Source organism: Gossypium arboreum, chromosome 7 (genome assembly GCF_025698485.1).
Source record: "Gossypium arboreum isolate Shixiya-1 chromosome 7, ASM2569848v2, whole genome shotgun sequence".
Classification (NCBI taxonomy): Eukaryota; Viridiplantae; Streptophyta; class Magnoliopsida; order Malvales; family Malvaceae; genus Gossypium; species Gossypium arboreum.
The window spans coordinates 4,986,227-5,007,214 of NC_069076.1; the positions used below are offsets into that span (position 1 = coordinate 4,986,227).

Genomic DNA, 20,988 nt, shown 5'->3' on the forward strand with positions numbered 1-20,988 from the left:
CGAACCTTGAATGTGACATTGTTGGGAGGGTCAATCATGAACTTTGAAAAAAATTAATCTCTATGGATCATACAATGGACATGAAAAATACTTTGGTTTCTCAAAAAAAATATTAACTAATAATTTCATACAAAAAAGAAATTCTTATTAAACATGAATGGATCACAAATAAACTAATTGAACGAACATGAATAAAAATTTGATTGTTCAAGCAGAATTCATTTATAGCCTTAATATCAATTGTCCCAAGCTTAATTTTGTCACAATAATAATCAAACTTGCATAAAAAAAGAGTTTATCAGCTTCAACAAGCAAAAGAAAGCCAAAAAAAAAAAAGAAAAAAAAGTGGCTTATATATAGCCATACAAATAGAATATAATACTAGGAATTTAAGCATTTTCTGTGTGTGGTGAATATGCAAGAAACCTTTGTCTTTTCTCTGTGTAATTTTGCAGCAGTCGATCATGATCCGGAAGGTTGTTTTTTATCACAGGATGGGCCCTGAAATTCTGAATCCATGCATGCAATCGAGGGAAGGTCTCTGCGTCCAATATTTTGACATCAACTATTTCTTCAATGGCTCCAAAATAGGCCATCCACCCCATGGCCAAATCTAACATCCCTATTTCTTCACCACCAAAATATTTCTTCTCCCCAAGCACTTGTTCTTCATACAACTTTAGCAACTCCTTTGCTTCCTTTACTGCCTTCTTGTGTTCCTCCCCAACCCCAATGAAGAATGTTATGAATGGAGCTACCTGCAATTTTTCATTTGAAATTCACATTATCAACTGTACAAGCATGAATAATAACATAAACCCGGATTTTAATTCAGTTGATTTATGCAGTTAAATTAATTTACCTTATCCTTGTTGTCGAGGAAGTTGATCCAGAACCGTACCATAGCCCTTTCATAAGGATCCTTAGGAAGCAAAGGATGCTGCTGAGGCCATGTCTCCTCGATGTATTCGAGAATAACAGCCGATTCTGCAATTGCTTTCCCATTATGAACAAGAACTGGGATCTTCTTATGAACTGGGTTATATTTCAATAGCATCTCACTCTTGTTTAATAAATCTTCATCTATGTATTCGTACTCCACACTCTTCAGTCCCAGAGCCCATTGTACCCTCAATCCATATGGACTCGACCAAGACCCTAAAACCTTCAATTCTCCCATTTTCAATTGATTTTTTACTCTTGTATGTTTTTGCTTCCCTGCCATGGCAATGTTCGCATATTTGGTCCAAGTTTTTGGCTTGAAAATTTCTTAGATGACCAAAGACTTTCTAAGATATGACATTTCCCTACGTAACAAAGACTAGTCAATGCTGCAACTTCGCTGAAGCTTCCATGAAAATGGGCTATAACTCAGAATTTAGCACTGTTAATATTCTAAATAGGTCCATCCTGGTTCTGGTCCTGGTCGAAATAAAGGGTCCAAAATATTTTGGTTAGGGTCTAAAAAACGAGACCCAAAAAGACAATTGGGCAACTCAGAGACAACAACTGGTGAGCGTGGCAGTTTATTGATCACATCTCTCCAAGAAACGCCAGTGTTTAACTGTAAGAAATGAATGTAACGAACCAAACCAACAGAACTCCCCCCAAGTTCCAGGTTGCTGTCTGGCCATGGCTTCCATGGCACAATTTTGTTACATTATTGGCCCCTCAAACCTTAGACAAAAGTATAGTAGTTTCAGATTTTGCTTCCAAAACCCCGTTTATAGAAAGAATGCACTGTCTAATATAAGTACAAGATTTCATGCAAAGCCATCATCAGTCTCAGTCTCCCCTACCATCGTTTGCTCAGCTGCTAATAAGCCTTCTTCCTCCTCACAAGTTAGGTATTCTTCTTCTCAGTTCTCTCTCATTAATTGTATTTCTTTTTAATTTCTTCTGATTTTGTACTCATATTTATGGGTTTTGGAGATTCTTCTTCGAAATCCGTTGAGAGAATTTTGATGCAAATTTTTTTTCTTCAATTGAATCTGAGAATATTAGACTTTTGGAGCTTAAGATGTTACTGAAAATGGGGTGTTAGGGAGGGAGAGGAGGATATGGAACAAGGGAATGTTGAAGATTATTTTCTAATAAGGGGTAGGGATAGGGGTTGTCTAAGGATCTAACTCGAGACTAGTGTAAATTGAGGTCTTGAACACGAGTCTTTTGTCACATGTTGATGATTATTAAGATGAGATTGATTTTAGCTTTTGCATTGATGTCTGATAAGACTTTATGATAGCTTGGTTTTACACATTTCTTCCTAAAATGAGTTGGTGAGTCCAATGGATTTAGATGCACCATGATGGAGTTTCAGTGGCTAATTTTTTACTTGATTTCTTTTTATTGAATGCTTTTAATTTTATTTTACAAGTGAGGCTTGTTAATAACTGTACGTGTTCTCAGTTCTTCAGCCAAGATAAGGAGTGAAGTTCTGTCTCCCTTTCGGTCTGTGCGTATGTTCTTTTACCTCGCATTCATTGCGAGTGGTTCCTTGGGAGGATTAATAGCCACCACGCAGTTAATTGCTTCTCTAACCAATCCTGCAAGATCATCCGAAGTTCCCGATATTTTAACAGGTCTTGGCATAGACATTGGAGCAGTATCTATCTTTGCATTTCTGTATTTCAGGGAGAACACTGCTAAGAATGCGCAACTAGCCAGACTCTCAAGAGAAGAAAGCCTTTCCAATCTTAAGCTCCGAGTGAATCAAAATAAGATCATTTCAGTTAGCAGTTTGAGAGGAATTGCTCGTCTTGTAATATGTTCTGGCCCTGCATCGTTTATCCTAGAGTCATTTAAACTTAGTGAGCCATTCACTGAGAGTCTTCTCGAAAGAGGAGTGCTGGTGGTTCCTTTCGCTACAGATGGAAACTCACCTAGTCTCGACTTTGATGAGAGTGAAGACATGAAAGAGATCACTGAGAAAAGAAAGAGGCTTTGGCAACTGGCCCCGGTTTATGTTTCTGAGTGGACCGAGTAAGATTCCGAGCAAAGCAATGATCATTTTATTTGGCAGTTTTCATGTTCTCTCTGTCTTATCTGATATATCTTTGTTTGAACTTTATATACAGGTGGTTGGATGAACAAAAGAAACTGGCTGGCATTTCCCCTGAATCTCCTGTGTAAGGATTCCTCCCCCTTACCATCTTTTTCTCATTCGTAAATCCTGGAATATAAAGAGACATGCCTTCTTAGACCTTACAAATGAATACTTCTTCACTTATGACCTTACTTTTAGGTGTTTATCAATCATTTCCCTTGCACCTCTAGACAACCTTGGAAACGAGCAAACTATAAACTTGAACTGATAACTACAGAACAAATGCTTAGAAAATCGTCAATAGAAATCCCCATGTTAGTGAAATTTACTTATGTGGTGTTCATTATATAGTTATTTATCTCTGCGCTTGGATGGTCGTGTACGTGGAAGTGGTGTTGGTTACCCTCCTTGGAATGCTCTTGTTGCTCAGTTGCCACCGGTAAAGGGACTATGGTCAGGTCTTCTTGATGGAATGGATGGCAGAGTTCTTTGAAGGAAGGTTAGTTTACCTTTCTATATGTTTATAGGTTTTCACATTAAGTTGCAGTATGTACTAATTTATTCTTTATTTTACTTATATATATGTTTCATATTATAATCAAATGCTGTAAAGAGTATTCGGGTTTATTTTCTTGTTTAGAAATGAAGTTTTCATCTACATGGAATGAGATGGTGAAACAATGCCAGGGTAAGGGAATATAAGAAGGGGACATTATGGATTCTTGTTCCTAAAACAATGAAATATTGTGCAGTATAATCTGAATGTTATCATTTCTGCCTCCTTTAATTACTGAGTTTAGTTGTAACAACGCCTATCATCACCAGGACCGGTTTTCTTCTTGTAAAACTATGCAAAACAGAAGGAAACAAGAGGTTATGTATTTCTGAATGTTACATTTTTCCTATGTCCAACAACAAAATGACAAAACAGGAATTTGCTTCAAGCTGAATACATACACATATATATGGTCTCATCTTATGTTGCTGCTCATGTTCTATTGCAGATCTTACAGGGTTCTGCCCTATCTGTATCCCAAAACAACATTATTTATCTACAGATACATACTTTTTAATCTTGTCGTCTATGATACCTCGATTCAGTTATCATTCTGTCGGAAGCAATCAGAATGAGAAACCAAGAGGAACCAATACTGTATGCAGTAACTTGTTGGTAGCTATGGTAACATCATGCTATGTCGTGAATGAACCTTTTTGCTAAATGATTCATGTATATGGAAGTAGAAGGTCTTTTGTTTCGAAATCTTAATTGATCTCAAAAAACAGTTATGCCCTTCGGAGGAAGCTCGGCTGTTAAGATGATAAAAACGAGTCTGACAGGGGGTTTTTATCAATTTTATGCATAAAACGTCGACCCGAACAGGAATTATATTTTTCAAACATTGTTTAGCATCAAAGGTACACTCAAAATGAGTCTGGAAGGTGCTCTATTCTTTTACACTTGTAGCACAATTGGATCCAGACACTGTTTTGAACTGCAACAAAAAACAGTATAACACCGAAAGAACCTTTCAGGGTTTTATCAGATGATCACCAATTTTGTCACTGATGTGTTGAAACATAACATAGGAAAGTAAGGCATTAATAAATGAGAGAAATAAAGAGAAAGATGATAGTATTGTACACGTCGTTTTTGGTAGAAACAAGCTCAAAGCCAGATAGAGGGGGGAAGACGATATATATATTAGCCATAGGATCATTGAAACCCAAAATTATTACAAAATGAAACAGTGACTCATTTAACTTCTTCAATCTCATCCAATGCGTAGTTGTTGGTAGATACATTGGCGTAATTAACTTTGTTGAATCGAACCACAACTGGGTACCGAGTCTTGGGATCCTGCACCAAATGGAAACAAAATTAGATCCATAGTTCCTTCATACATGCATGCATGCATGCACATGGAGCTGGAAGAAGAAAGAGAGAAAGAGTGACCTGGTCAACTGTAACAACTGATCCATAGCTGTTGTACCAGTAGGACTCCCTCCTAAGAATCTTCACCTATCATATCGAACATCATTTCATCAAACTTTTTGTTCATAGTAACAATTTTGATTCCCTGTTTAATGATCAAAGCTTAACTGAGAGTGATTTATGTTTACTTATTTTCCCTACATCATCTCTGCAGATATATTCTACATGTGAGGGAGCTAACCTTGGTGCCTCTTTTTGGTCCTATTGGTGGTGGCTTAGGCTTAGGAGCTTCACCCCCTTCAGGTGGTGCAGTGGTGGTTGCTGGGGTTGGAGAGGGTGGTGGTGGTGAAGCCTCATCAGCTGCCCTCACAACAAGCCTTGAGGTGTTGTTGGTCTTGGATGGGAAAAACACCATGTTGTTGTTGTTGGTCTTAGAAGTCCCTGCAGAAACATTGGGTGTTAGCAAGAAACCTGAAGCAGCCGATGCCATGTTGCAGCAGCTAGCCATGTCTCCACGCTTTGATCTTTTCTGTGTCTGTAACAAAGGGATAGTGTGGCAGAAAAATTGTGGAAGGGAAATTTGGATTTTCCCAGGATTATCTCATCTTGTGAAAGTGGACTAAATCGTTTCCTCCACTAGGGAGCTGCCACCTATGCACCATATCTCTTTTGCTTGTACATTGTCTTTAGAAGTCATCCTCACAATCTGATAAATACTTGATGAACAAAAAAATGATAAACAAATTAACATTTGATAAAATTATGCAAATCTTCATTGTTCTGAATGATATATTTGAATATTTAGTCTTTTTTAAATTTTTTAAATCACTATTTCGTTAATTTAACTGACACATCAGCAAAGAGAAATAATACTAATTTTTTCTTTTATTTTGAGGTGATTTGATAAAAGTACAAATTTAAAAACTAAAAATATGAAAAATTAAATAAAAAACTAAAATGTTTTTTTAAGTTGAACAGTTGAATAAATTATTATACTTTTTATTTATTATTTCTGGAATTTCAAAAGTTAAATATTGAAATCAATAGCCATTGGTATGTGGGTTTAATTTTGAATTATGTGGATGCATAACTGAAAATAAGGTGACCTAACATTTTAGGATTATCATGTTATATAATATATTTTACACCATAAAAATGATATTAAAAAATTAAAAGTAAAAAAAATTAAAATTTAAAGGTTTAAATAAAAATATTATATAAAAATAATTTATGTAAAAGAAATTAAATTAATTTAAAAGACGGTGTAATTTAAGTTTTAATATTCAAAGTCCGAATCAATTTAGTTTATAATATATATGATGTGATTTATATGACATGAAAAATACAAATAAATGCCTTAATGTACTAAGTTGTGTGTGTTTTGATTTAATAAAATATTTTTTTATATATATAATGGTAGTAAAATATATATTAAACAAAAATAATTATATTTTAATATATATATATATTCTTAAATTAGTTTGGTTTAATTATTTATGTTGACTTAGACAAAATTTAAAACTCACATTTTGGATCAAGTTGGGCTTAACAATTATAAATGATATTAATACAATAGATAAGGTAGGCTCGTACCAATCCGACTTGGCTCATAAACACTTCTAAATGAGATAAATCCAAAAAAACTCTTTTATTCTCTCAAATTTAGGTTGTGTTTATCATTTTTTAAAGCCAAAATATTTGGTACACTCTAGATGAAGTTTTTAGACTCTACAAATAAAGTTAGGGATTAACAAGTGTCCCGTAAGGATATAATAAAATATTTAAAAATAGATATTAAAAAAAAAGAAACACATGTCAATTTTTTAAGGTTGATTGTGAAATAATAAAAAAATATATTACCAGCGTATCAAATACTCACCCTTTTTGAAATAGTACTTTTTAAAGTATAAACAATGTTAAATAATGTCAATTTTACCTCGTTATGGGTGATTTATTCGAGGACGTAAAAATGGAAAGCGAAACTGAGCCCATAATTGTAGGATTGATAGGCAACCTCTGATTTTGGCTTTATTTGGTGGCGTTGCCCTGCACATATCCCAGTATAATGTTGCCAATACGGTAGACCCTCAACTAAGTTCGTCAGCTACTCTAAAATCAACAAGTTTCAACAGCCACCTCAGATGTATGAGGTTTACTGATAAGTTCGGTATCAAATAACCTCAAATCATTTCAATGATGTATGTCCGAGCATATTGTATTCTTTTTACTTCAGTCGAATCATTCCCTGACTTCGGGAATGTGTCTCGTAACCAGTCCATCTCGACCTAACCTCCGTAAATATTATCTAGAATCTCACCTAAAAGATTTAGCATATGGCTCCCCAATTAGCAGATTGAACGGACCCGGTGAGTACGGACCCATCAACTAGCAATCTCAATTGTAATTGCACGTCCTCCAAAGTGATTGTACACTCTCCTCATGGAAGATGGAATGTGTGCATCTCGGGTTTCCACCTCTCTATTAATGTACTGATGAGTTTCGGGTCCAACTTGTACTCTCGGCCTATATTGGTCATGTGCCAAAAACCCGCTTCCCTCAAGTAATTTTCTATAATGGTGATGGAGGATTAGTCATATTACGAATATAACATTATAACACCCGATCTACGACTATTATAAAAATTATAAAATTAAAATTACATAAACGAAAATAATATTAAATAATATTAAAAATTAAAATTAACCCTTACCATTTTCATTTATTTAACGGAAATATGTTTATGATCAAGACAAATTAATTCCTAGGCCATTGATAATACGATCAAATATTTTTGAAATTATAAAAAATTAATACTAATTTAGAAAAAAATTAAAGGAAATAATAAATTTAAGATAGCTTTGAGAAATTTAGGGAGAAATTTGAGAGATTTTTTGAGAAATCTGGAAGAAATGTTGTGTGAAAAAAATAGGAGGGGGTTTATATATATATATATATATATTACTGTTGGACCCCCCAACGGTCAAAATTTTAATTGATTGTTGGAGAAAAAAACACGAGCTAAAATGTGTCCTTGAGGGAGCGATTTTGCCACGTCAGCGCGTTTTGTGCTGACATGGCAAAACCGCTCCATCGGAGGTGTGATTTGCTGAAATTTCCACCTACAACACCCTTACGTGGACGCGTTTTGTAGTTTTAAGCCCATTCTGGTAAATAATGAAAAAAGTGGCCCATTTCTGTAAACAAAGTTAGAAATAAAATGGTCTATATATAATGGTAGTAAAATATAGATTAAACAAAAATAATTATATTTTAATATATATATATTCCTAAATTAGTTTGGTTTAATCATTTACGAATATAAGTTGACTTAAACAAAATTTAAAATCCATATTTTAAATCAAGTTGGGATTAGCAATCATAAATGGTATTAATACAATAGATAAGGTAGGCTCGTACTAATCTGACTTGTCTCATAATGTAATAACCCAAATTTTACCATTACCGAAACAGTGTATTTTCGGGTCTCCGTTTCTAAAAAACGGATTCGTAAATATTTATTAAAAATATTTACGAAGTAAAATGAGTGGTTAATTAGAGTTTAATTAAGTAAATTTAGCTTAATTAAGAGTAATTAGGAAAAATGACTAAATTGAATAAAGGATGAAAGTTGAATTGTAGATTAAAAGAAAATGAAGAGGACCAAAATGGCAATTATGCCATTTGTCCTAAGTGAGGCGGCATAAACCTAAAAATCTGATATTTTTATGTGTTAAAATATATATTAAATTATTATTATTTATTATAGTTTTATATTTAATTATTATTGTTATTGTTATTATTATTTAAATTGATATTATATTATAAAATGAATAAAAGTAAGACAAGTGTGTGGTAAAAAAAAAATTTATATGTGTACCAATGATATACATACACTTGTAATACACATATATGTTTGCTTATTATATAAGTATATTATATATTATTATTAAAAGTAAAGTAAATAAAAATGAAATAAAGGAAAGAAACAGAGTGAAAAGAAACAGAATGTGGAAACGAAACAGAGAAGAAACAGGGAAGAAAGAAATAAAGAAAAAGAAAAAGGAAAATTTGAGGTTTCAAGGTTCAAAGTTAATTTGCTAATGTTGTCTCGAGAAGTTTCGGCTAAGTAAGGAAATAGCAAAGTCGACGAGGAAAAGCTTGGAAAAGCTTGGAAAAGCTCGGAAAATACGGTTTGTATTTCTATAATCCGAACTCAGTCATTATTTGTTATATTTATATACATATGACAATTGTTAGTGTTAGAATTATGATGTTTTACAATTGAAATGGATTGATTTTGGTATGTGATGAATTTATCAAATTTATATTGATTGAAATCATTTTGATTGAATTTATATTGATTGAAATTATAATATGTATATATATATGATCTATGTAAAAATTTGAATATTGAATGAAAGTTATATTGAAAAATTATATTGATTGGAAATATGAGGGAATTGATATGAATATATGAGATTTATGATAATTGAATATTTGATATTGAAAAGTGAATTGAGTTGTATTGGATTATGAATTAATGTGAATAATTGAAATATATTTGTTGAATTGAATGAAAATGTATGAAATTGTGAAAATGTGTGAAAATATGTGATTATTAGAATGGTATATTGATGAAAGATTTATTAAATTGAGAAAGTGAATCAAATACCCTATTAACAGTATCGGACCAGATTGGATACAAATGGCATGCCATTGGGTTTGTGATGTGATGAGGAAATTTGTAGTTCGGCCGAGAAGATGTTTCTGTTATTATATACTTCGGTTTATCTGAAGAGGCATTTAATGCCTTATGGGTGTGTTTGGGAGGATATGATATACTGGTGTGTTATGGAAGATTTATAATATTCCAGGTGTGTTTGGGTTGGATATTCTAGTGTGTTTGGGTTGGATATTCTGGTGTGTTTGGGAGGAATCCGCGTATCTATCAGAGTCCGAGTCTTGTTAATAGGGGTAAATAAGTGAAAAGATAAGTCGAGTGAATTTGATTGATTGAGCTATTGAAATTGAGATATGAGATTGAAAACATGAACCAAAAGGTTCATGAAATGAGTGAAGTTCAAATGGATGATGATTGATGTTAGAATGAATTAAAATGGTATATTGTTAAGAAGTAAAGTGTGAAAACAAGTGAATTGTGAATATATTGTATAGAATTTATACTGTAAGTAAATGAAAAGAATTGAACAAATATGTTATTGTGTTTGTTATATGACTTGTATAGAATTTTTATGGTAAGTAAATGAATTTTATCTATAAAACAAATAAATAAATACTTATAATTGTTATTGTGATTTTAAGTTTAATTGTTATATTATTAAGTGTTCGGATTATGGAAATACCACTGAGTATACCATACTCAGCGTACGGTTTGTTTCCGTGCCCAGGTTTAGTAAAGATAGAACGTTGAATCAGCATCCCAGTTCGATCCCGAATTCATTAAGGTAAAGTGTGTTAATTATTGGTAATGGCATGTACCTAAGATGTCTTATGTGTGTGTCATTTTGAAATTGTAAATGTAATGATGAAATGATATTGTATGGATTTAGTGAATAATAGTGGTGAATGAATAAATATGGCCTTGGCAGTTTTGGGTTACTGTAGTAGTGTAACTTTTAAAATTCACCATAAATTGTGAAAATTGAATTAAGGGCTGAATAAAATATGAGATTAAATCCTGATGAGTCTAGTTTCATATAGAGGAAACGGTGCATGCAATTGGATTTTATGTTATGAGATATTTAAATTGTTGTGAGACAGAGTCTGAATGACTTCGAGATCCTCTGTTCTGATTTTAGAAAATAATTATAAATTATAAAAAAATAATTATGAGTTTTAATTTATATAGTTAAAATCTTTATCGAGTCTATTTTCAAGAGGGATAGACAGGAACATCATCTGAGTCCTAAATTATGAGATAAATAATTTTTAGTGAAGAGAGGTCAGAACTGTTGGACAGCAAAACAGGGGAAACTTTTAGAAATAAACTGTACTAATTGGCTAAACCAAAAATTTTGAAAATTTTATGGTAGAAAGGTATATGAGTCTAGTTTTAAGGAAAATTAATGGAACTTAATTTGGAGTTTCATAGCTCTAGATAGAAATATTTTAGTAACTGTTGCTCAAGAAGACAGTTTTGACATGAACATAAGAAAGTAATGGAATTGTGTGTAATTATTCTGTAAACTCCGGTAATACTCCATAACCCTCTTCCGGAATGGTTTAGGGTTAGGGGTGTTACACATAAACACCTCTAAAGGAAGTAAACCCAAAAAACTCTTTTATTCTCTCAAATTTAGGTTGTGTTTATCACTTTTTAAAGGGAAAATATTTGGTACACTATTGAGGAAGTTTTTAGACTCTGTAAATAATATTAGAAATTAATAAGTGTCCCGTAAGGATATAATGAAATATTTAAAAATAGAAATTAAAAAAAAAAGAACACATGTCAATTTTTTAAGATTAATTGTGAAAAAAAAGTATATTACCAGCATACCAAATACTCAACCTTTTTGAAATAGTACTTTTAAAGTATAAACAATGTTAAACATATAATTTTAAATTCAAAAGTATTTTTTTTAATATGTCAAAAAAACCCTTAAAAATGCAAAAAAAAATCAATTAAATTGTTAAATTAAATTTGCACCCAATTAAGGCTTTGTTTGGGGCGGCGGTACGGTGCGGTGCATTTAGCTTACTTTTTGTTTCACGCTACAGTATCGCTACAGTATCTAATCTCACTGCCACCGCTATTTTTACACTAACCTCAGGTAAACGTACCGCCCATCCAAACTTACCTTAAGTCTCTATCGTAACTAAAATAATAAATTAAACCTCTCTATTAACGATGCTTATCATTGACCATATTAACTATTAAAATAAATCGAGAAATCAATCAAATATTGACACTTGATAAATTTTAGTTTAATCTAATTTTTTATAAAAAACTAAAAATTGTAAAATGTTATAAAAATATAAAAATATTAAAATTGATTTAAATTTATTAAAATTATAAATATTATAAAATATAAAAATCTAATAAATTATTGAAAAATTTTATAAAATTAATTAAACTTAATTAAAATATTTAAACTATTAGGTAAACAATGGAAAGTTTTCATTCCCAAAAAATTTTAAAAAAATTAATATAACGGAAGTTAAAAAAAAAAAAAAAGCAAGCCTAGGAATAGGATCTTGGACTTGGTGTTTTATAGTGCGCCCCATCTCACGCGCCATTTAGGCGCCAAAACTTTCAGTTTCTTTTTCAGTTTTTTTCCTCTCAAACAACGGTCATAGTTCCTCACTAATTTCAGTTCCCCGATCTAAATCTTCATTCAAACAAAAGCTAGGGTTTTTTATTTTACCCCATCCAAGAAATCTAATAACAAATGGGAGAATTTGGATCAAAATGAAGAGAAGATATCAGGATATTGACCCCGAAGATCCATCTCCAATACCAATTTCGTCTACTGCAGCTCTCCCCAAAGTTAGGAGCCCCGTAAACCTACCCGATTCCCTATCAAATCGAGGTTTTCTCTTACTCCCTTCTTTTCCTTTCCAGTTATTCATTTATTAAACGTAATTGAGTTTAGTTTGAACTTCGCTGGCTCTATCTCTTTAAATCCGAGCACGCCCTGTTTAATTCTCTTTCAGTTGTTTGTTTTGCCTAATTTTATGGCATTTATTTAGATTAGCTGCTTGTTTCCTTTTTTACTTCTACCTGTTTAATTCTCTTCATATGCAGCTGATGGCCCTAAAACTTCTGAGTTTGCCTTTTTCAAGAAACTGAAGAAAGATGCGGGCCAAAGATTTGATTCACATTCAATGCAGAGGATCAAAAACCAACCACACAAATGGAATTCCGGCGAATGTTGTAGAGCAGTAGGTTGGTTTAAATCAGATGTTGTCCTCACTTTGACAGAAATTGATTGATATCGCCTTCATTTTGTTCAGTACATTTAATTCCTAGTTTCTTTCTTAACGATGCAATTATGATATTTTCTTCTTTACTGGGCAGAGCGGACCAGAACAGTTAGGAACATCTCTAAGTCCTCAGAGGGGACCAAAATTACTATAAATCGTCCGTTGCCTGCCGGAAAGGCTAGCTCTAAGGAGTTGGGATCACGGTTTTCCGTTGAAAAAGTTAACTCTAAGGACTCAAGATCACCGTTGCCCGTTAACAATGTGACACTTACTAACTTTGATTCATTCCCCTCGCCAGTCGACAGAGCAGTAAATAACTCAGGTGTGCACTGTAAAGCAAATTATTTGGTTCTTGTTTGTATCAGTCTCTTGCTTCACTGAGTGCTATCTTTACCTTTTAACCACTGCTATGTAGTTGTGCTTCAATAGGTATCATTTCGACTTGTCATTTGTACCTCTTTATGTCTGAGTTTGTATTTTCAGTTTATTAATGTAAATATATTAATCTATGGCATAAAAGTTTTGTTCCTGGTACAACTGTAAAGTTGCCAACCTTTTTTTTGAAACTCTTTAGTTAAATTTCTCATGTCCGGTCCCCAAAGAAGCCAAAGTTATGAAGTTTTTTCTTGCAAGTAACCACTGTTCTTGTTTTTCTTAGCAGAGGTCAAATTAAAGAATGCCTTTTCAGCCGTTGAGCCTATATTTAGCATAGAAGATTGGTTACAGCATCATAGTGACAACAAGAAACCAGGAGGTAGATATCCTGTTGTCAATATTTTTATTCTCTGTTTCGAAAGTAAAGGAGGTAAAGAGGGGAAAATGGATGTAGGGAAATGCCGTATACTGGTTTCACCTTGGTCTTCCAAGCTATATATAGAAAAAAAAGGGATGAAATCATCATCTGCTATCTGAAAGAATATTAGTCATTGGCTAAATCTGAGAATATTTAAGTCATTTCATGAAATAAAATTAGATAATTTCAACTTTCAGGGTCCCATGCTGATGAAGCAGAATTATTTTCTAGAAAGAGAGAGAAACTGCTGCAGTGGGCTCATAACTCATTTCCTGAGATAGAGGAACTCGGTTCCAAGGGGTTAGACTTGTCATGATCAGACGTTAATTTCATTTTCTCAATTCATATCATGCACTGACTAGGTGTTTTCTCAGGTGTGATGTCATTTCAGTGCTCCTTAGTCGGCTTTTTCCTTCGAGCAATGAGAAGAATGTATGTTTTTGTAACTTTTTGTAGATATGATATCTTCTCTTAACTTGATTACTAAAAGGAAATTTTGACTCTTGCAGGGTTACAGAAGCGCAGAGTCTGCACCGTTGGAGAGCAATACCAAAGCAGAGTTATTTACTTGTCCCAAGTCTGATATTCCTTCCAAGAAAATTTACAGGTTGCCAGAAAGGAAGATCATGGAAATTCAAGATACACCATCATACTTGGAAAATGCTACATCATCTTATTGGTCAGACATATCAAGGGAAACCATGATCTCTGATATCGACTCTACAACCTATAACTATCACAGCGCTCTTCAAAAGACTTTAGAATTACCTACCTGCAAACTAAGAGAGAAAAATCTGACTTCCTGCATTGATAATGACTCCACTTTTGGCTTTCCATTCGTGAGACATGGATCTTTTCTACCATTTATTTCTTCCAACGAGCCAGATGATTTGCATGACCCAAATGGATCTTTACCTGCAAGAGAGGCTTTTTTGCCACTGCTTGAATGGGATTCCTTAAATGGTACATCACCTTACTGGTCAGACAGATCGAGGGAGACTATGCTCTCTAATATCCACTCTCCACCCTATAACAACCACAGCACCCTTCAAAAGTATTTAGAGTCACCTAGCTATGAAGTAAGAGAGAAAAATCTAATCTCCCGCGTTGAAGGTGACCCCACTTTTTGCTGTCCATTTGTAAGACCTCAATCTTTTCTACCATTTAGTTCTTTTAAAGAGCCTGATTATTTGCGTGATCCAACTGGGTTGTTGCCTGGAGGAGATCCATATTTTCCGCAGCTTGAATGGGATTCTGTAAACATGAATAAACGAAGCTCATCTGCTACTTACCAGAATACAAATTGGACTATAGTTCCTGCATTACAATGTTCATGGGATCATCAGCAAACTCTAGATATCCCATTTAATTCTGTCGAAAAGCTAGATGATTCCCATGATCCAAATGGATCTCCTGGAAGAGAACCACATTTGGCATTGCTTCAGTGGCACCCTGACGTAAATGAAAGGAGCTTATCAGCTACTTGTCCAGATACAAATTGGACCCTAATTCCTGCAGCACAAAGTTCATGGAATCATCAGCAAAGTCTAAATAACTGGCGCGAATCATTTGGAACTCTTGGGTTGTGTTCATCACCTGTACTAGGAAATTATCCCCAATACTTTTATACATTAGTGTCTCCCACTAGTACCAGCTATGAGAAACATGACTTTGGAAGATCTATTTTAGAAACAGATGAAGAAATAATTGCAGATTCGCAACATCTTCCTTTGACCTTATCACATTCCTCAAATTGCTTTAATCTGATTGCTGATTGCAATCATTTTGAAGTTGCATGTCAAGGCAGCGAGTCTAGTGGCTTTCTCCCATCTCCTGAAAATCACCTTGGCTTCATGAGCAATGCTTTGGTTGAGGAGAATAATACTACTGATTTTGGAAATCATCTTTCCTATGTCCTTAATGTACAATGGAAATCTTACAATCAAGTTGTTTAAGAAGATAAATGATCTTCAATTTCCTGAAAAAGGAATCCTATATTCAACTTTCTTTGTGAAGATGAATTTGTGAGTTCCTTGGGCGGTTCACATTATAGAGGCCTTTTTAACACTGCAATGAAGTTATGCTGGACATCCATGACTGGTGATCTTTATATTTCCAAATATCTCGGGACAAAGATAAAGGTGCATTCCTATTTGCTTGAATAATTGAAGCCTGGACTAAAGAAACATATGATATGATATTGATAATCAATTCAAATATGCCTTTGATGTGGTCCTTGCTTTTTAAAGATGTTCACAGGTTTTCGAAGGCTAAACAACGGTAGCTAAACTTTTTAGCAAATTATAAATGTATTGAAGTTTTAGGTGGATGGAGTTCCTTTGGCCATCTTACTGTAGTGCATACTGACTATGAAAACTGTAGGGTATTGAAGGCGGTTGCATCCTTTTTAAATCTGATATTCAGTTTTGTCATAATGAAGAATTTAACTGATGGTTTTTTTTTTTTTCCAGTAACATGTGACCCAGGAATAGATACCATTGTTAATTTTTTCTCCAACCACATGGCCATATTCATCAATTGCAGAAAATGCAGGTCACAGAGGAACTCAGTCTTGCAGCTTAATTGTGGCACTTTCTTCTGTCGAGTGCCCGGGAGCATGCAGAGTGGAACTGTGAGCAAAAACTGAGAACTTGGACCTAAGATTCTGAGAGTGCTTCACCAATCCCAATGGTTATCAAATGACGGCTTGAACCTTATCCAATGAGATGCATTTTGAGGTAAGGATCAATGACACACCATGTTAAGTAGAATTCTAGAAAGGAAAGATGTTATTGTTAATTCCATTAGTTAGAATGAAATCATGCAATTTGCGTTGAAATTGAAAGTAGTGAATTGGGAGAGAAGGATACCCAACCCCACATCAGAAAAACATACATCCATGTCTTGTACTCTTTAGTCTTGCATGATTTAGCATAGCATATCATCTGAAAAAATTTACTAAATACCCAACAAAATCTGCAAAATTTTAGGATTTAATGGAGAAACATCATTATTTTATAGTTTCAGGACTTTTGTGTTCACAATCATAATAAATATAATGCAACCAAAAACCGTATACAATTTAAATCTTGCAAAATCTTTTTTTTTTTAATAGGACAGGAGACAGAGCATTGATGATTTTTTTTTGGTGAAAGATGAATTTTAATTCCTAGCAATGAATTAGTGTGGTATCATTAAATGTGACACGTCAACTTTGTAATAGGAATTTTGTTAGGAAATCTGTTCCCCATATTTTATTCATTAAATAGACAGTAAATAAGAGAAAAAAAAATGGGAGAGAGCAACCCAAATCTTTCTAGGTGCACTACCCAGTTCCCTACCCAAATATCCATAAAAAGGTGGTCTGTCCATGCCAGGCTGCCAAGCTTGCCTGCCATTTCCCATCAATCAAAAAGCTTTAAAAGTTATGTAAATGGGCTCCTCTGGCAAAAATAATAAATTGCTCCATTTAATTACTAATACAAGTTCTTACATTTCTAATTTGCCTTATTTTGTAGGGTCGAGTACCTTTCTGTGATAAATGGGAATTAAACTTTACTGCGATTAAAGAACATCACTTAAACTATACTTACCAACTATAAACAAAATGACATTTATTTATTATGCTTTTTTCTACTGTACAATATTTTTTCCTTGAAATTTTTATTGTTGTTAATTATATTGGGTTTAGATTAAATGCTTATTTAAAGGGCATTCAGGTTTTCATCCTTCAACCCAATATGCATTGTTGTACATTTTATCAGCTATATATTTATACTAATCTTTAAATAACGGTTGAGTTTTTCTCAAAAATCAAGTAAAACTTAATTAAGAAATTATCAAAATTTATATTATTTTATAAAGCATGTTTTTGTTTTTGTTGTTTATATTTTGTTATATAGTAAAATTTGAACTTGTTATATTCCTCCACATGTTCTTTCATGTGTCTATAACATCTCACAGTAGATGAATTTTAGATTATAATAGATTAACGAATTTACATAAAATAACTTTTGTCAGATATGCATGAGATGTATATAAAGATTCAAATTAATTAATTATTTAATTGTTCTAAGAAATCATATCTTAAAATATCAAATCATCGCCAGGGAAACAAAGTGTGATCTCATTTACACTAAAACATTTTAATCCCCACTATATAAACTCACCATTAACACCTGAGAAAAATCAAGACAAAATATCCCCTTTTTTCGTCATAATTCTCCTCCAACTTTCTAAAAGCATATTACCAGACTTATCATTAAGTGGCTCTCTATCTCAACTAAGGGTGAACTCCCATCAAATCAACCTTATTCTCTTCTTTATTAATCTTACTGATTAATAAAACTTAGACACCATGATTTTCAATATTTAACTTTATTATTTTATCCAATGTTTTATTTGATTTTTACATATAAACTTTTAATAAATATTTTATTTAATTTTTTATCCATAACCTAGTATACATTATATATTAAAAATTAATCATAACATGTTCAATCAACTAAATAATCATCATCTCTAGCATTAGCTCATCATTATCTCTAGTATTAGGTTGCATGTGCTTTTTCGCGTAGTTACTCGACTAAGAGGGAGGACTTTGTTGATTAGGTGTAGAGCCAAATAATATTAGAAATTATATGAATTATACGAAAAAAAGAGAGAGAGCATATTTTATATGTGATTAAATAAGATCACTTGAACTATTCGTACCAACTATAAACAAAATAACATTTGTTTATTCTGCCCTTTTTAACTCTTGTCCTCTACTCTACAATATCTTACATCTTTGGCCTATATATTATATTATTCTATATAATATAATATAATATATTATATTATATTATATATCTTACCACTTACCTGTGATCAGAAATTAATCATAATATATAAATTTGAATCAATTACATCAGCATTCAGCATCTTAGCCTTACATTGCACGTGCATTTTTGGATAGTTCATTGTTTAAGAGGAGGCTTTGTTGCATTAGGAGTAGAGCTGATAATATTAAATATGATGTATAATATAATATATATTTAAAATAATACAAATTATTAATACATTATAGTTTATATCAATAAAATATATATTAATGGTGTGTTTGTACACCATAAAATAAAGTAATTGAATGAAATGTAACTATTAGGGCTGTAATTAAGTTCTGAAATTATAATTTTCTAAATGCATTTAGTAGATAAAGTATATTTACATTATAATTTTTTATATAGTATTTGATGGTATAAATTATAATTATAAATCTACATCTTTTAAATCTATTTAAAAATATTAATTACTATAAAAGTTATCAATAATACTTGAGAAAATTTTTAAACAAATAACAAAATTAAAATCAAATCATTGTATATAATATGTTAGTCGATAATATGATTACAAATAAAAATAAAAATAAAAATAAATATCATATGCATTTTTATCTAATTGTTCTAACGTGCTATATTTGTTGAGTTATTCCTTTTCCAACATTTAATTTATACTTATCAATTTCTTCATCATCCATATCGAAATATGAATCTAAATCATTTAGATTACGATGAATTTTCAAGACAGCAAATGTTCTCTCAACTACATTTTAAAGTTTTAAATGTCTTAAATTAAAAAGTTTACAAGTTATCTTTAATTATTACGTCTTACTCTATTATCTTAAATAATATTATATCCGACAATATGATATAAGATAACTTTTTACATTTGAATAATCAACTTTATAGATTACCAAATGAAATCTTTAATTAATTTTGAGATCTCTCTGAAAAACACATTCTAAAATCTAAAGCGGAAGTTAACTTTGTAATCCTTTGATTATAATAAATTTTTTATTTTATAATTTTTTATAATATTTCGATTATTATTATTCTAGGGAAAAGTAATATAAAATTTATAATATAATTTTATAAACTTAATTTGTTATTTGGTCCAAAATTGCTTGAAATATTTAGACTTAAAAATCTTAAAATTAAATTATTTTTATTATTGTATAAAAGTAACTTTTGTAATCTTGTATATAAATAATTTCTCAAATTTAAAATCATGTATTTGTGTTTAAAAATCATAGGTGTAATTGTAATTGCACGTAATTATCCGTGTAATTACCCTAATTCTTAATTTTCTCCTAAGAATTGGAGAATATAATTTAGGTACTCTAATTAAACTCATTTAGGTACTTTAATTAAACTCAATTTAATGGGATTCACAAATTACAGTGGTTATCTAAACATATTACTCTTGTGTAATTATAAAAGTTACATCCAATTTCAATTACCGAATGATTTTTCGAATACTATCTAAATATAATTATGATATAATCAAATATACTGAATATAATATTAGTATATAAATTATCAAAATCTAGATACAAGAACCCTAAATTGTGACCTCTGTTAATGTAGCTTAGAAAATCTTGAGTTCAAACTATCGTTGTACCCAAAAATCTAGATATGGGTATGAGTCAAGATCTTTTGCTAAATTTATATAATATGGGAAACCAAAAGTAAAGGTGAGTTTGATGCAGTTTGATTAAGTGTTTTTGGATTTTTTAAATCGTTCATGATAATTTTATTTGATTCTCGATTTTTCATATTTAATATGTATTTTAGTTTTCAATTTTATTTTATTAGAAATTTTAACATATTTTTTATTAATATTTCTAAAAATAAAATTTAAGTAAATAAAAGATAATGGATAAGTGTTACATAACATTTTTGAAAAAAATTATTATATAATAATTTTAAATTATTTTCATTATTTTAAATACAAATTTTAAAATAATTTTAATTTATATTTCAAAAACTATCCATACATCATCATTGCAATTAATTTGACTTCTCAATTGCTAAGTCTAATCACAAGGTGAATAGGCAGCTGTGAAAAATAAAATAGAATAAAATAAATAAAAATAAAGAACACATAAATTTTACGTGAAACCCTTTCGAAAAAAAACCACGGGCGAGGAGAAGAAAATTCACTATGTCGAAAAATTTTTACTCAAATACAAGAGGAATAGACTATGTCTATTTATAGGCTTGCAAAGCCATATTCTAGTAGGATTGAAACACCTTATCCTAATCAATATAAAATAGATGGAGTTTAATAAGGTTTAAAACCTTATTCTAAAATAAAATAAAAGAAGTCTAGTTCTATATGGATTTTACTTTTATTTTATTTTCCATCGTATTTTATTTAAATAAGAATTTGGGTCACTTAATTCTAACAATCTCCACCTTGACCCAAATTCTCAATGAACAAGTTCTTCAT

At 31.6% G+C, this 20,988-nt stretch overlaps 4 protein-coding genes across 6 annotated transcripts; 2 read left to right on the forward strand and 2 right to left on the reverse strand.

The window, feature by feature from the left end:
• Window positions 1-198: 198 nt before the first annotated feature.
• Window positions 199-1,282, reverse strand: LOC108454924 (glutathione transferase GST 23-like). Its single transcript, XM_017753561.2, has 2 exons — window positions 863-1,282; window positions 199-758 (listed from the first exon to the last, which is right to left on the reverse strand). The coding sequence occupies exons 1-2, from the start codon at window positions 1,223-1,225 to the stop codon at window positions 390-392; spliced, it is 732 nt and encodes a 243-aa protein (XP_017609050.1). The 5' UTR covers window positions 1,226-1,282; the 3' UTR covers window positions 199-389.
• A 193-nt stretch (window positions 1,283-1,475) lies between these two features.
• LOC108454905 (protein LOW PSII ACCUMULATION 1, chloroplastic) lies at window positions 1,476-5,548 on the forward strand. Of its 3 annotated transcripts, none has more exons than XM_017753540.2 (5): window positions 1,476-1,847; window positions 2,410-2,982; window positions 3,078-3,128; window positions 3,398-3,545; window positions 4,051-4,900. In XM_017753540.2, the coding sequence occupies exons 1-4, from the start codon at window positions 1,633-1,635 to the stop codon at window positions 3,537-3,539; spliced, it is 981 nt and encodes a 326-aa protein (XP_017609029.1). In that variant the 5' UTR covers window positions 1,476-1,632; the 3' UTR covers window positions 3,540-3,545; window positions 4,051-4,900. The 3 variants fall into 3 exon arrangements, with proteins under 3 accessions (XP_017609029.1, XP_052886296.1, XP_017609020.1); XM_017753531.2 differs by having other exon boundaries at window positions 1,481-1,847; window positions 3,687-4,900; XM_053030336.1 differs by having other exon boundaries at window positions 1,480-1,847; window positions 3,398-5,548.
• On the reverse strand, window positions 4,582-5,487 carry LOC108454939 (photosystem I reaction center subunit IV A, chloroplastic-like). The gene is made up of 3 exons (XM_017753583.2): window positions 5,221-5,487; window positions 5,001-5,066; window positions 4,582-4,904 (listed from the first exon to the last, which is right to left on the reverse strand). The coding sequence occupies exons 1-3, from the start codon at window positions 5,485-5,487 to the stop codon at window positions 4,800-4,802; spliced, it is 438 nt and encodes a 145-aa protein (XP_017609072.1). The 3' UTR covers window positions 4,582-4,799.
• A 7,204-nt stretch (window positions 5,549-12,752) lies between the features above and the next one.
• Window positions 12,753-16,555, forward strand: LOC128295573 (uncharacterized). Its single transcript, XM_053031258.1, has 5 exons — window positions 12,753-13,245; window positions 13,585-14,016; window positions 14,091-14,148; window positions 14,226-15,857; window positions 16,270-16,555. The coding sequence occupies exon 4, from the start codon at window positions 14,343-14,345 to the stop codon at window positions 15,669-15,671; it is 1,329 nt and encodes a 442-aa protein (XP_052887218.1). The 5' UTR covers window positions 12,753-13,245; window positions 13,585-14,016; window positions 14,091-14,148; window positions 14,226-14,342; the 3' UTR covers window positions 15,672-15,857; window positions 16,270-16,555.
• Window positions 16,556-20,988: the final 4,433 nt, after the last annotated feature.

Excerpts from the sequence above, each read along its gene's own strand:
- LOC108454924 (XM_017753561.2), bottom strand. The coding sequence starts at position 1,225 with ATGGCAGGGAAGCAAAAACATACAAGAGTAAAAAATCAATTGAAAATG. Across the intron at positions 759-862 it reads TCCTCGACAACAAGGATAAG|GTAGCTCCATTCATAACATT; the intron begins GTAAATTAATTT and ends GAAAAATTGCAG.
- LOC108454905 (XM_017753540.2), top strand. The coding sequence starts at position 1,633 with ATGGCTTCCATGGCACAATTTTGTTACATTATTGGCCCCTCAAACCTT. Across the intron at positions 1,848-2,409 it reads TCTTCCTCCTCACAAGTTAG|TTCTTCAGCCAAGATAAGGA; the intron begins GTATTCTTCTTC and ends ACGTGTTCTCAG. Across the intron at positions 2,983-3,077 it reads TATGTTTCTGAGTGGACCGA|GTGGTTGGATGAACAAAAGA; the intron begins GTAAGATTCCGA and ends CTTTATATACAG.
- LOC108454939 (XM_017753583.2), bottom strand. The coding sequence starts at position 5,487 with ATGGCTAGCTGCTGCAACATGGCATCGGCTGCTTCAGGTTTCTTGCTA. Across the intron at positions 5,067-5,220 it reads GACCAAAAAGAGGCACCAAG|GTGAAGATTCTTAGGAGGGA; the intron begins GTTAGCTCCCTC and ends TCGATATGATAG. Across the intron at positions 4,905-5,000 it reads CAGTTGTTACAGTTGACCAG|GATCCCAAGACTCGGTACCC; the intron begins GTCACTCTTTCT and ends CATTTGGTGCAG.
- LOC128295573 (XM_053031258.1), top strand. The coding sequence starts at position 14,343 with ATGGAAATTCAAGATACACCATCATACTTGGAAAATGCTACATCATCT.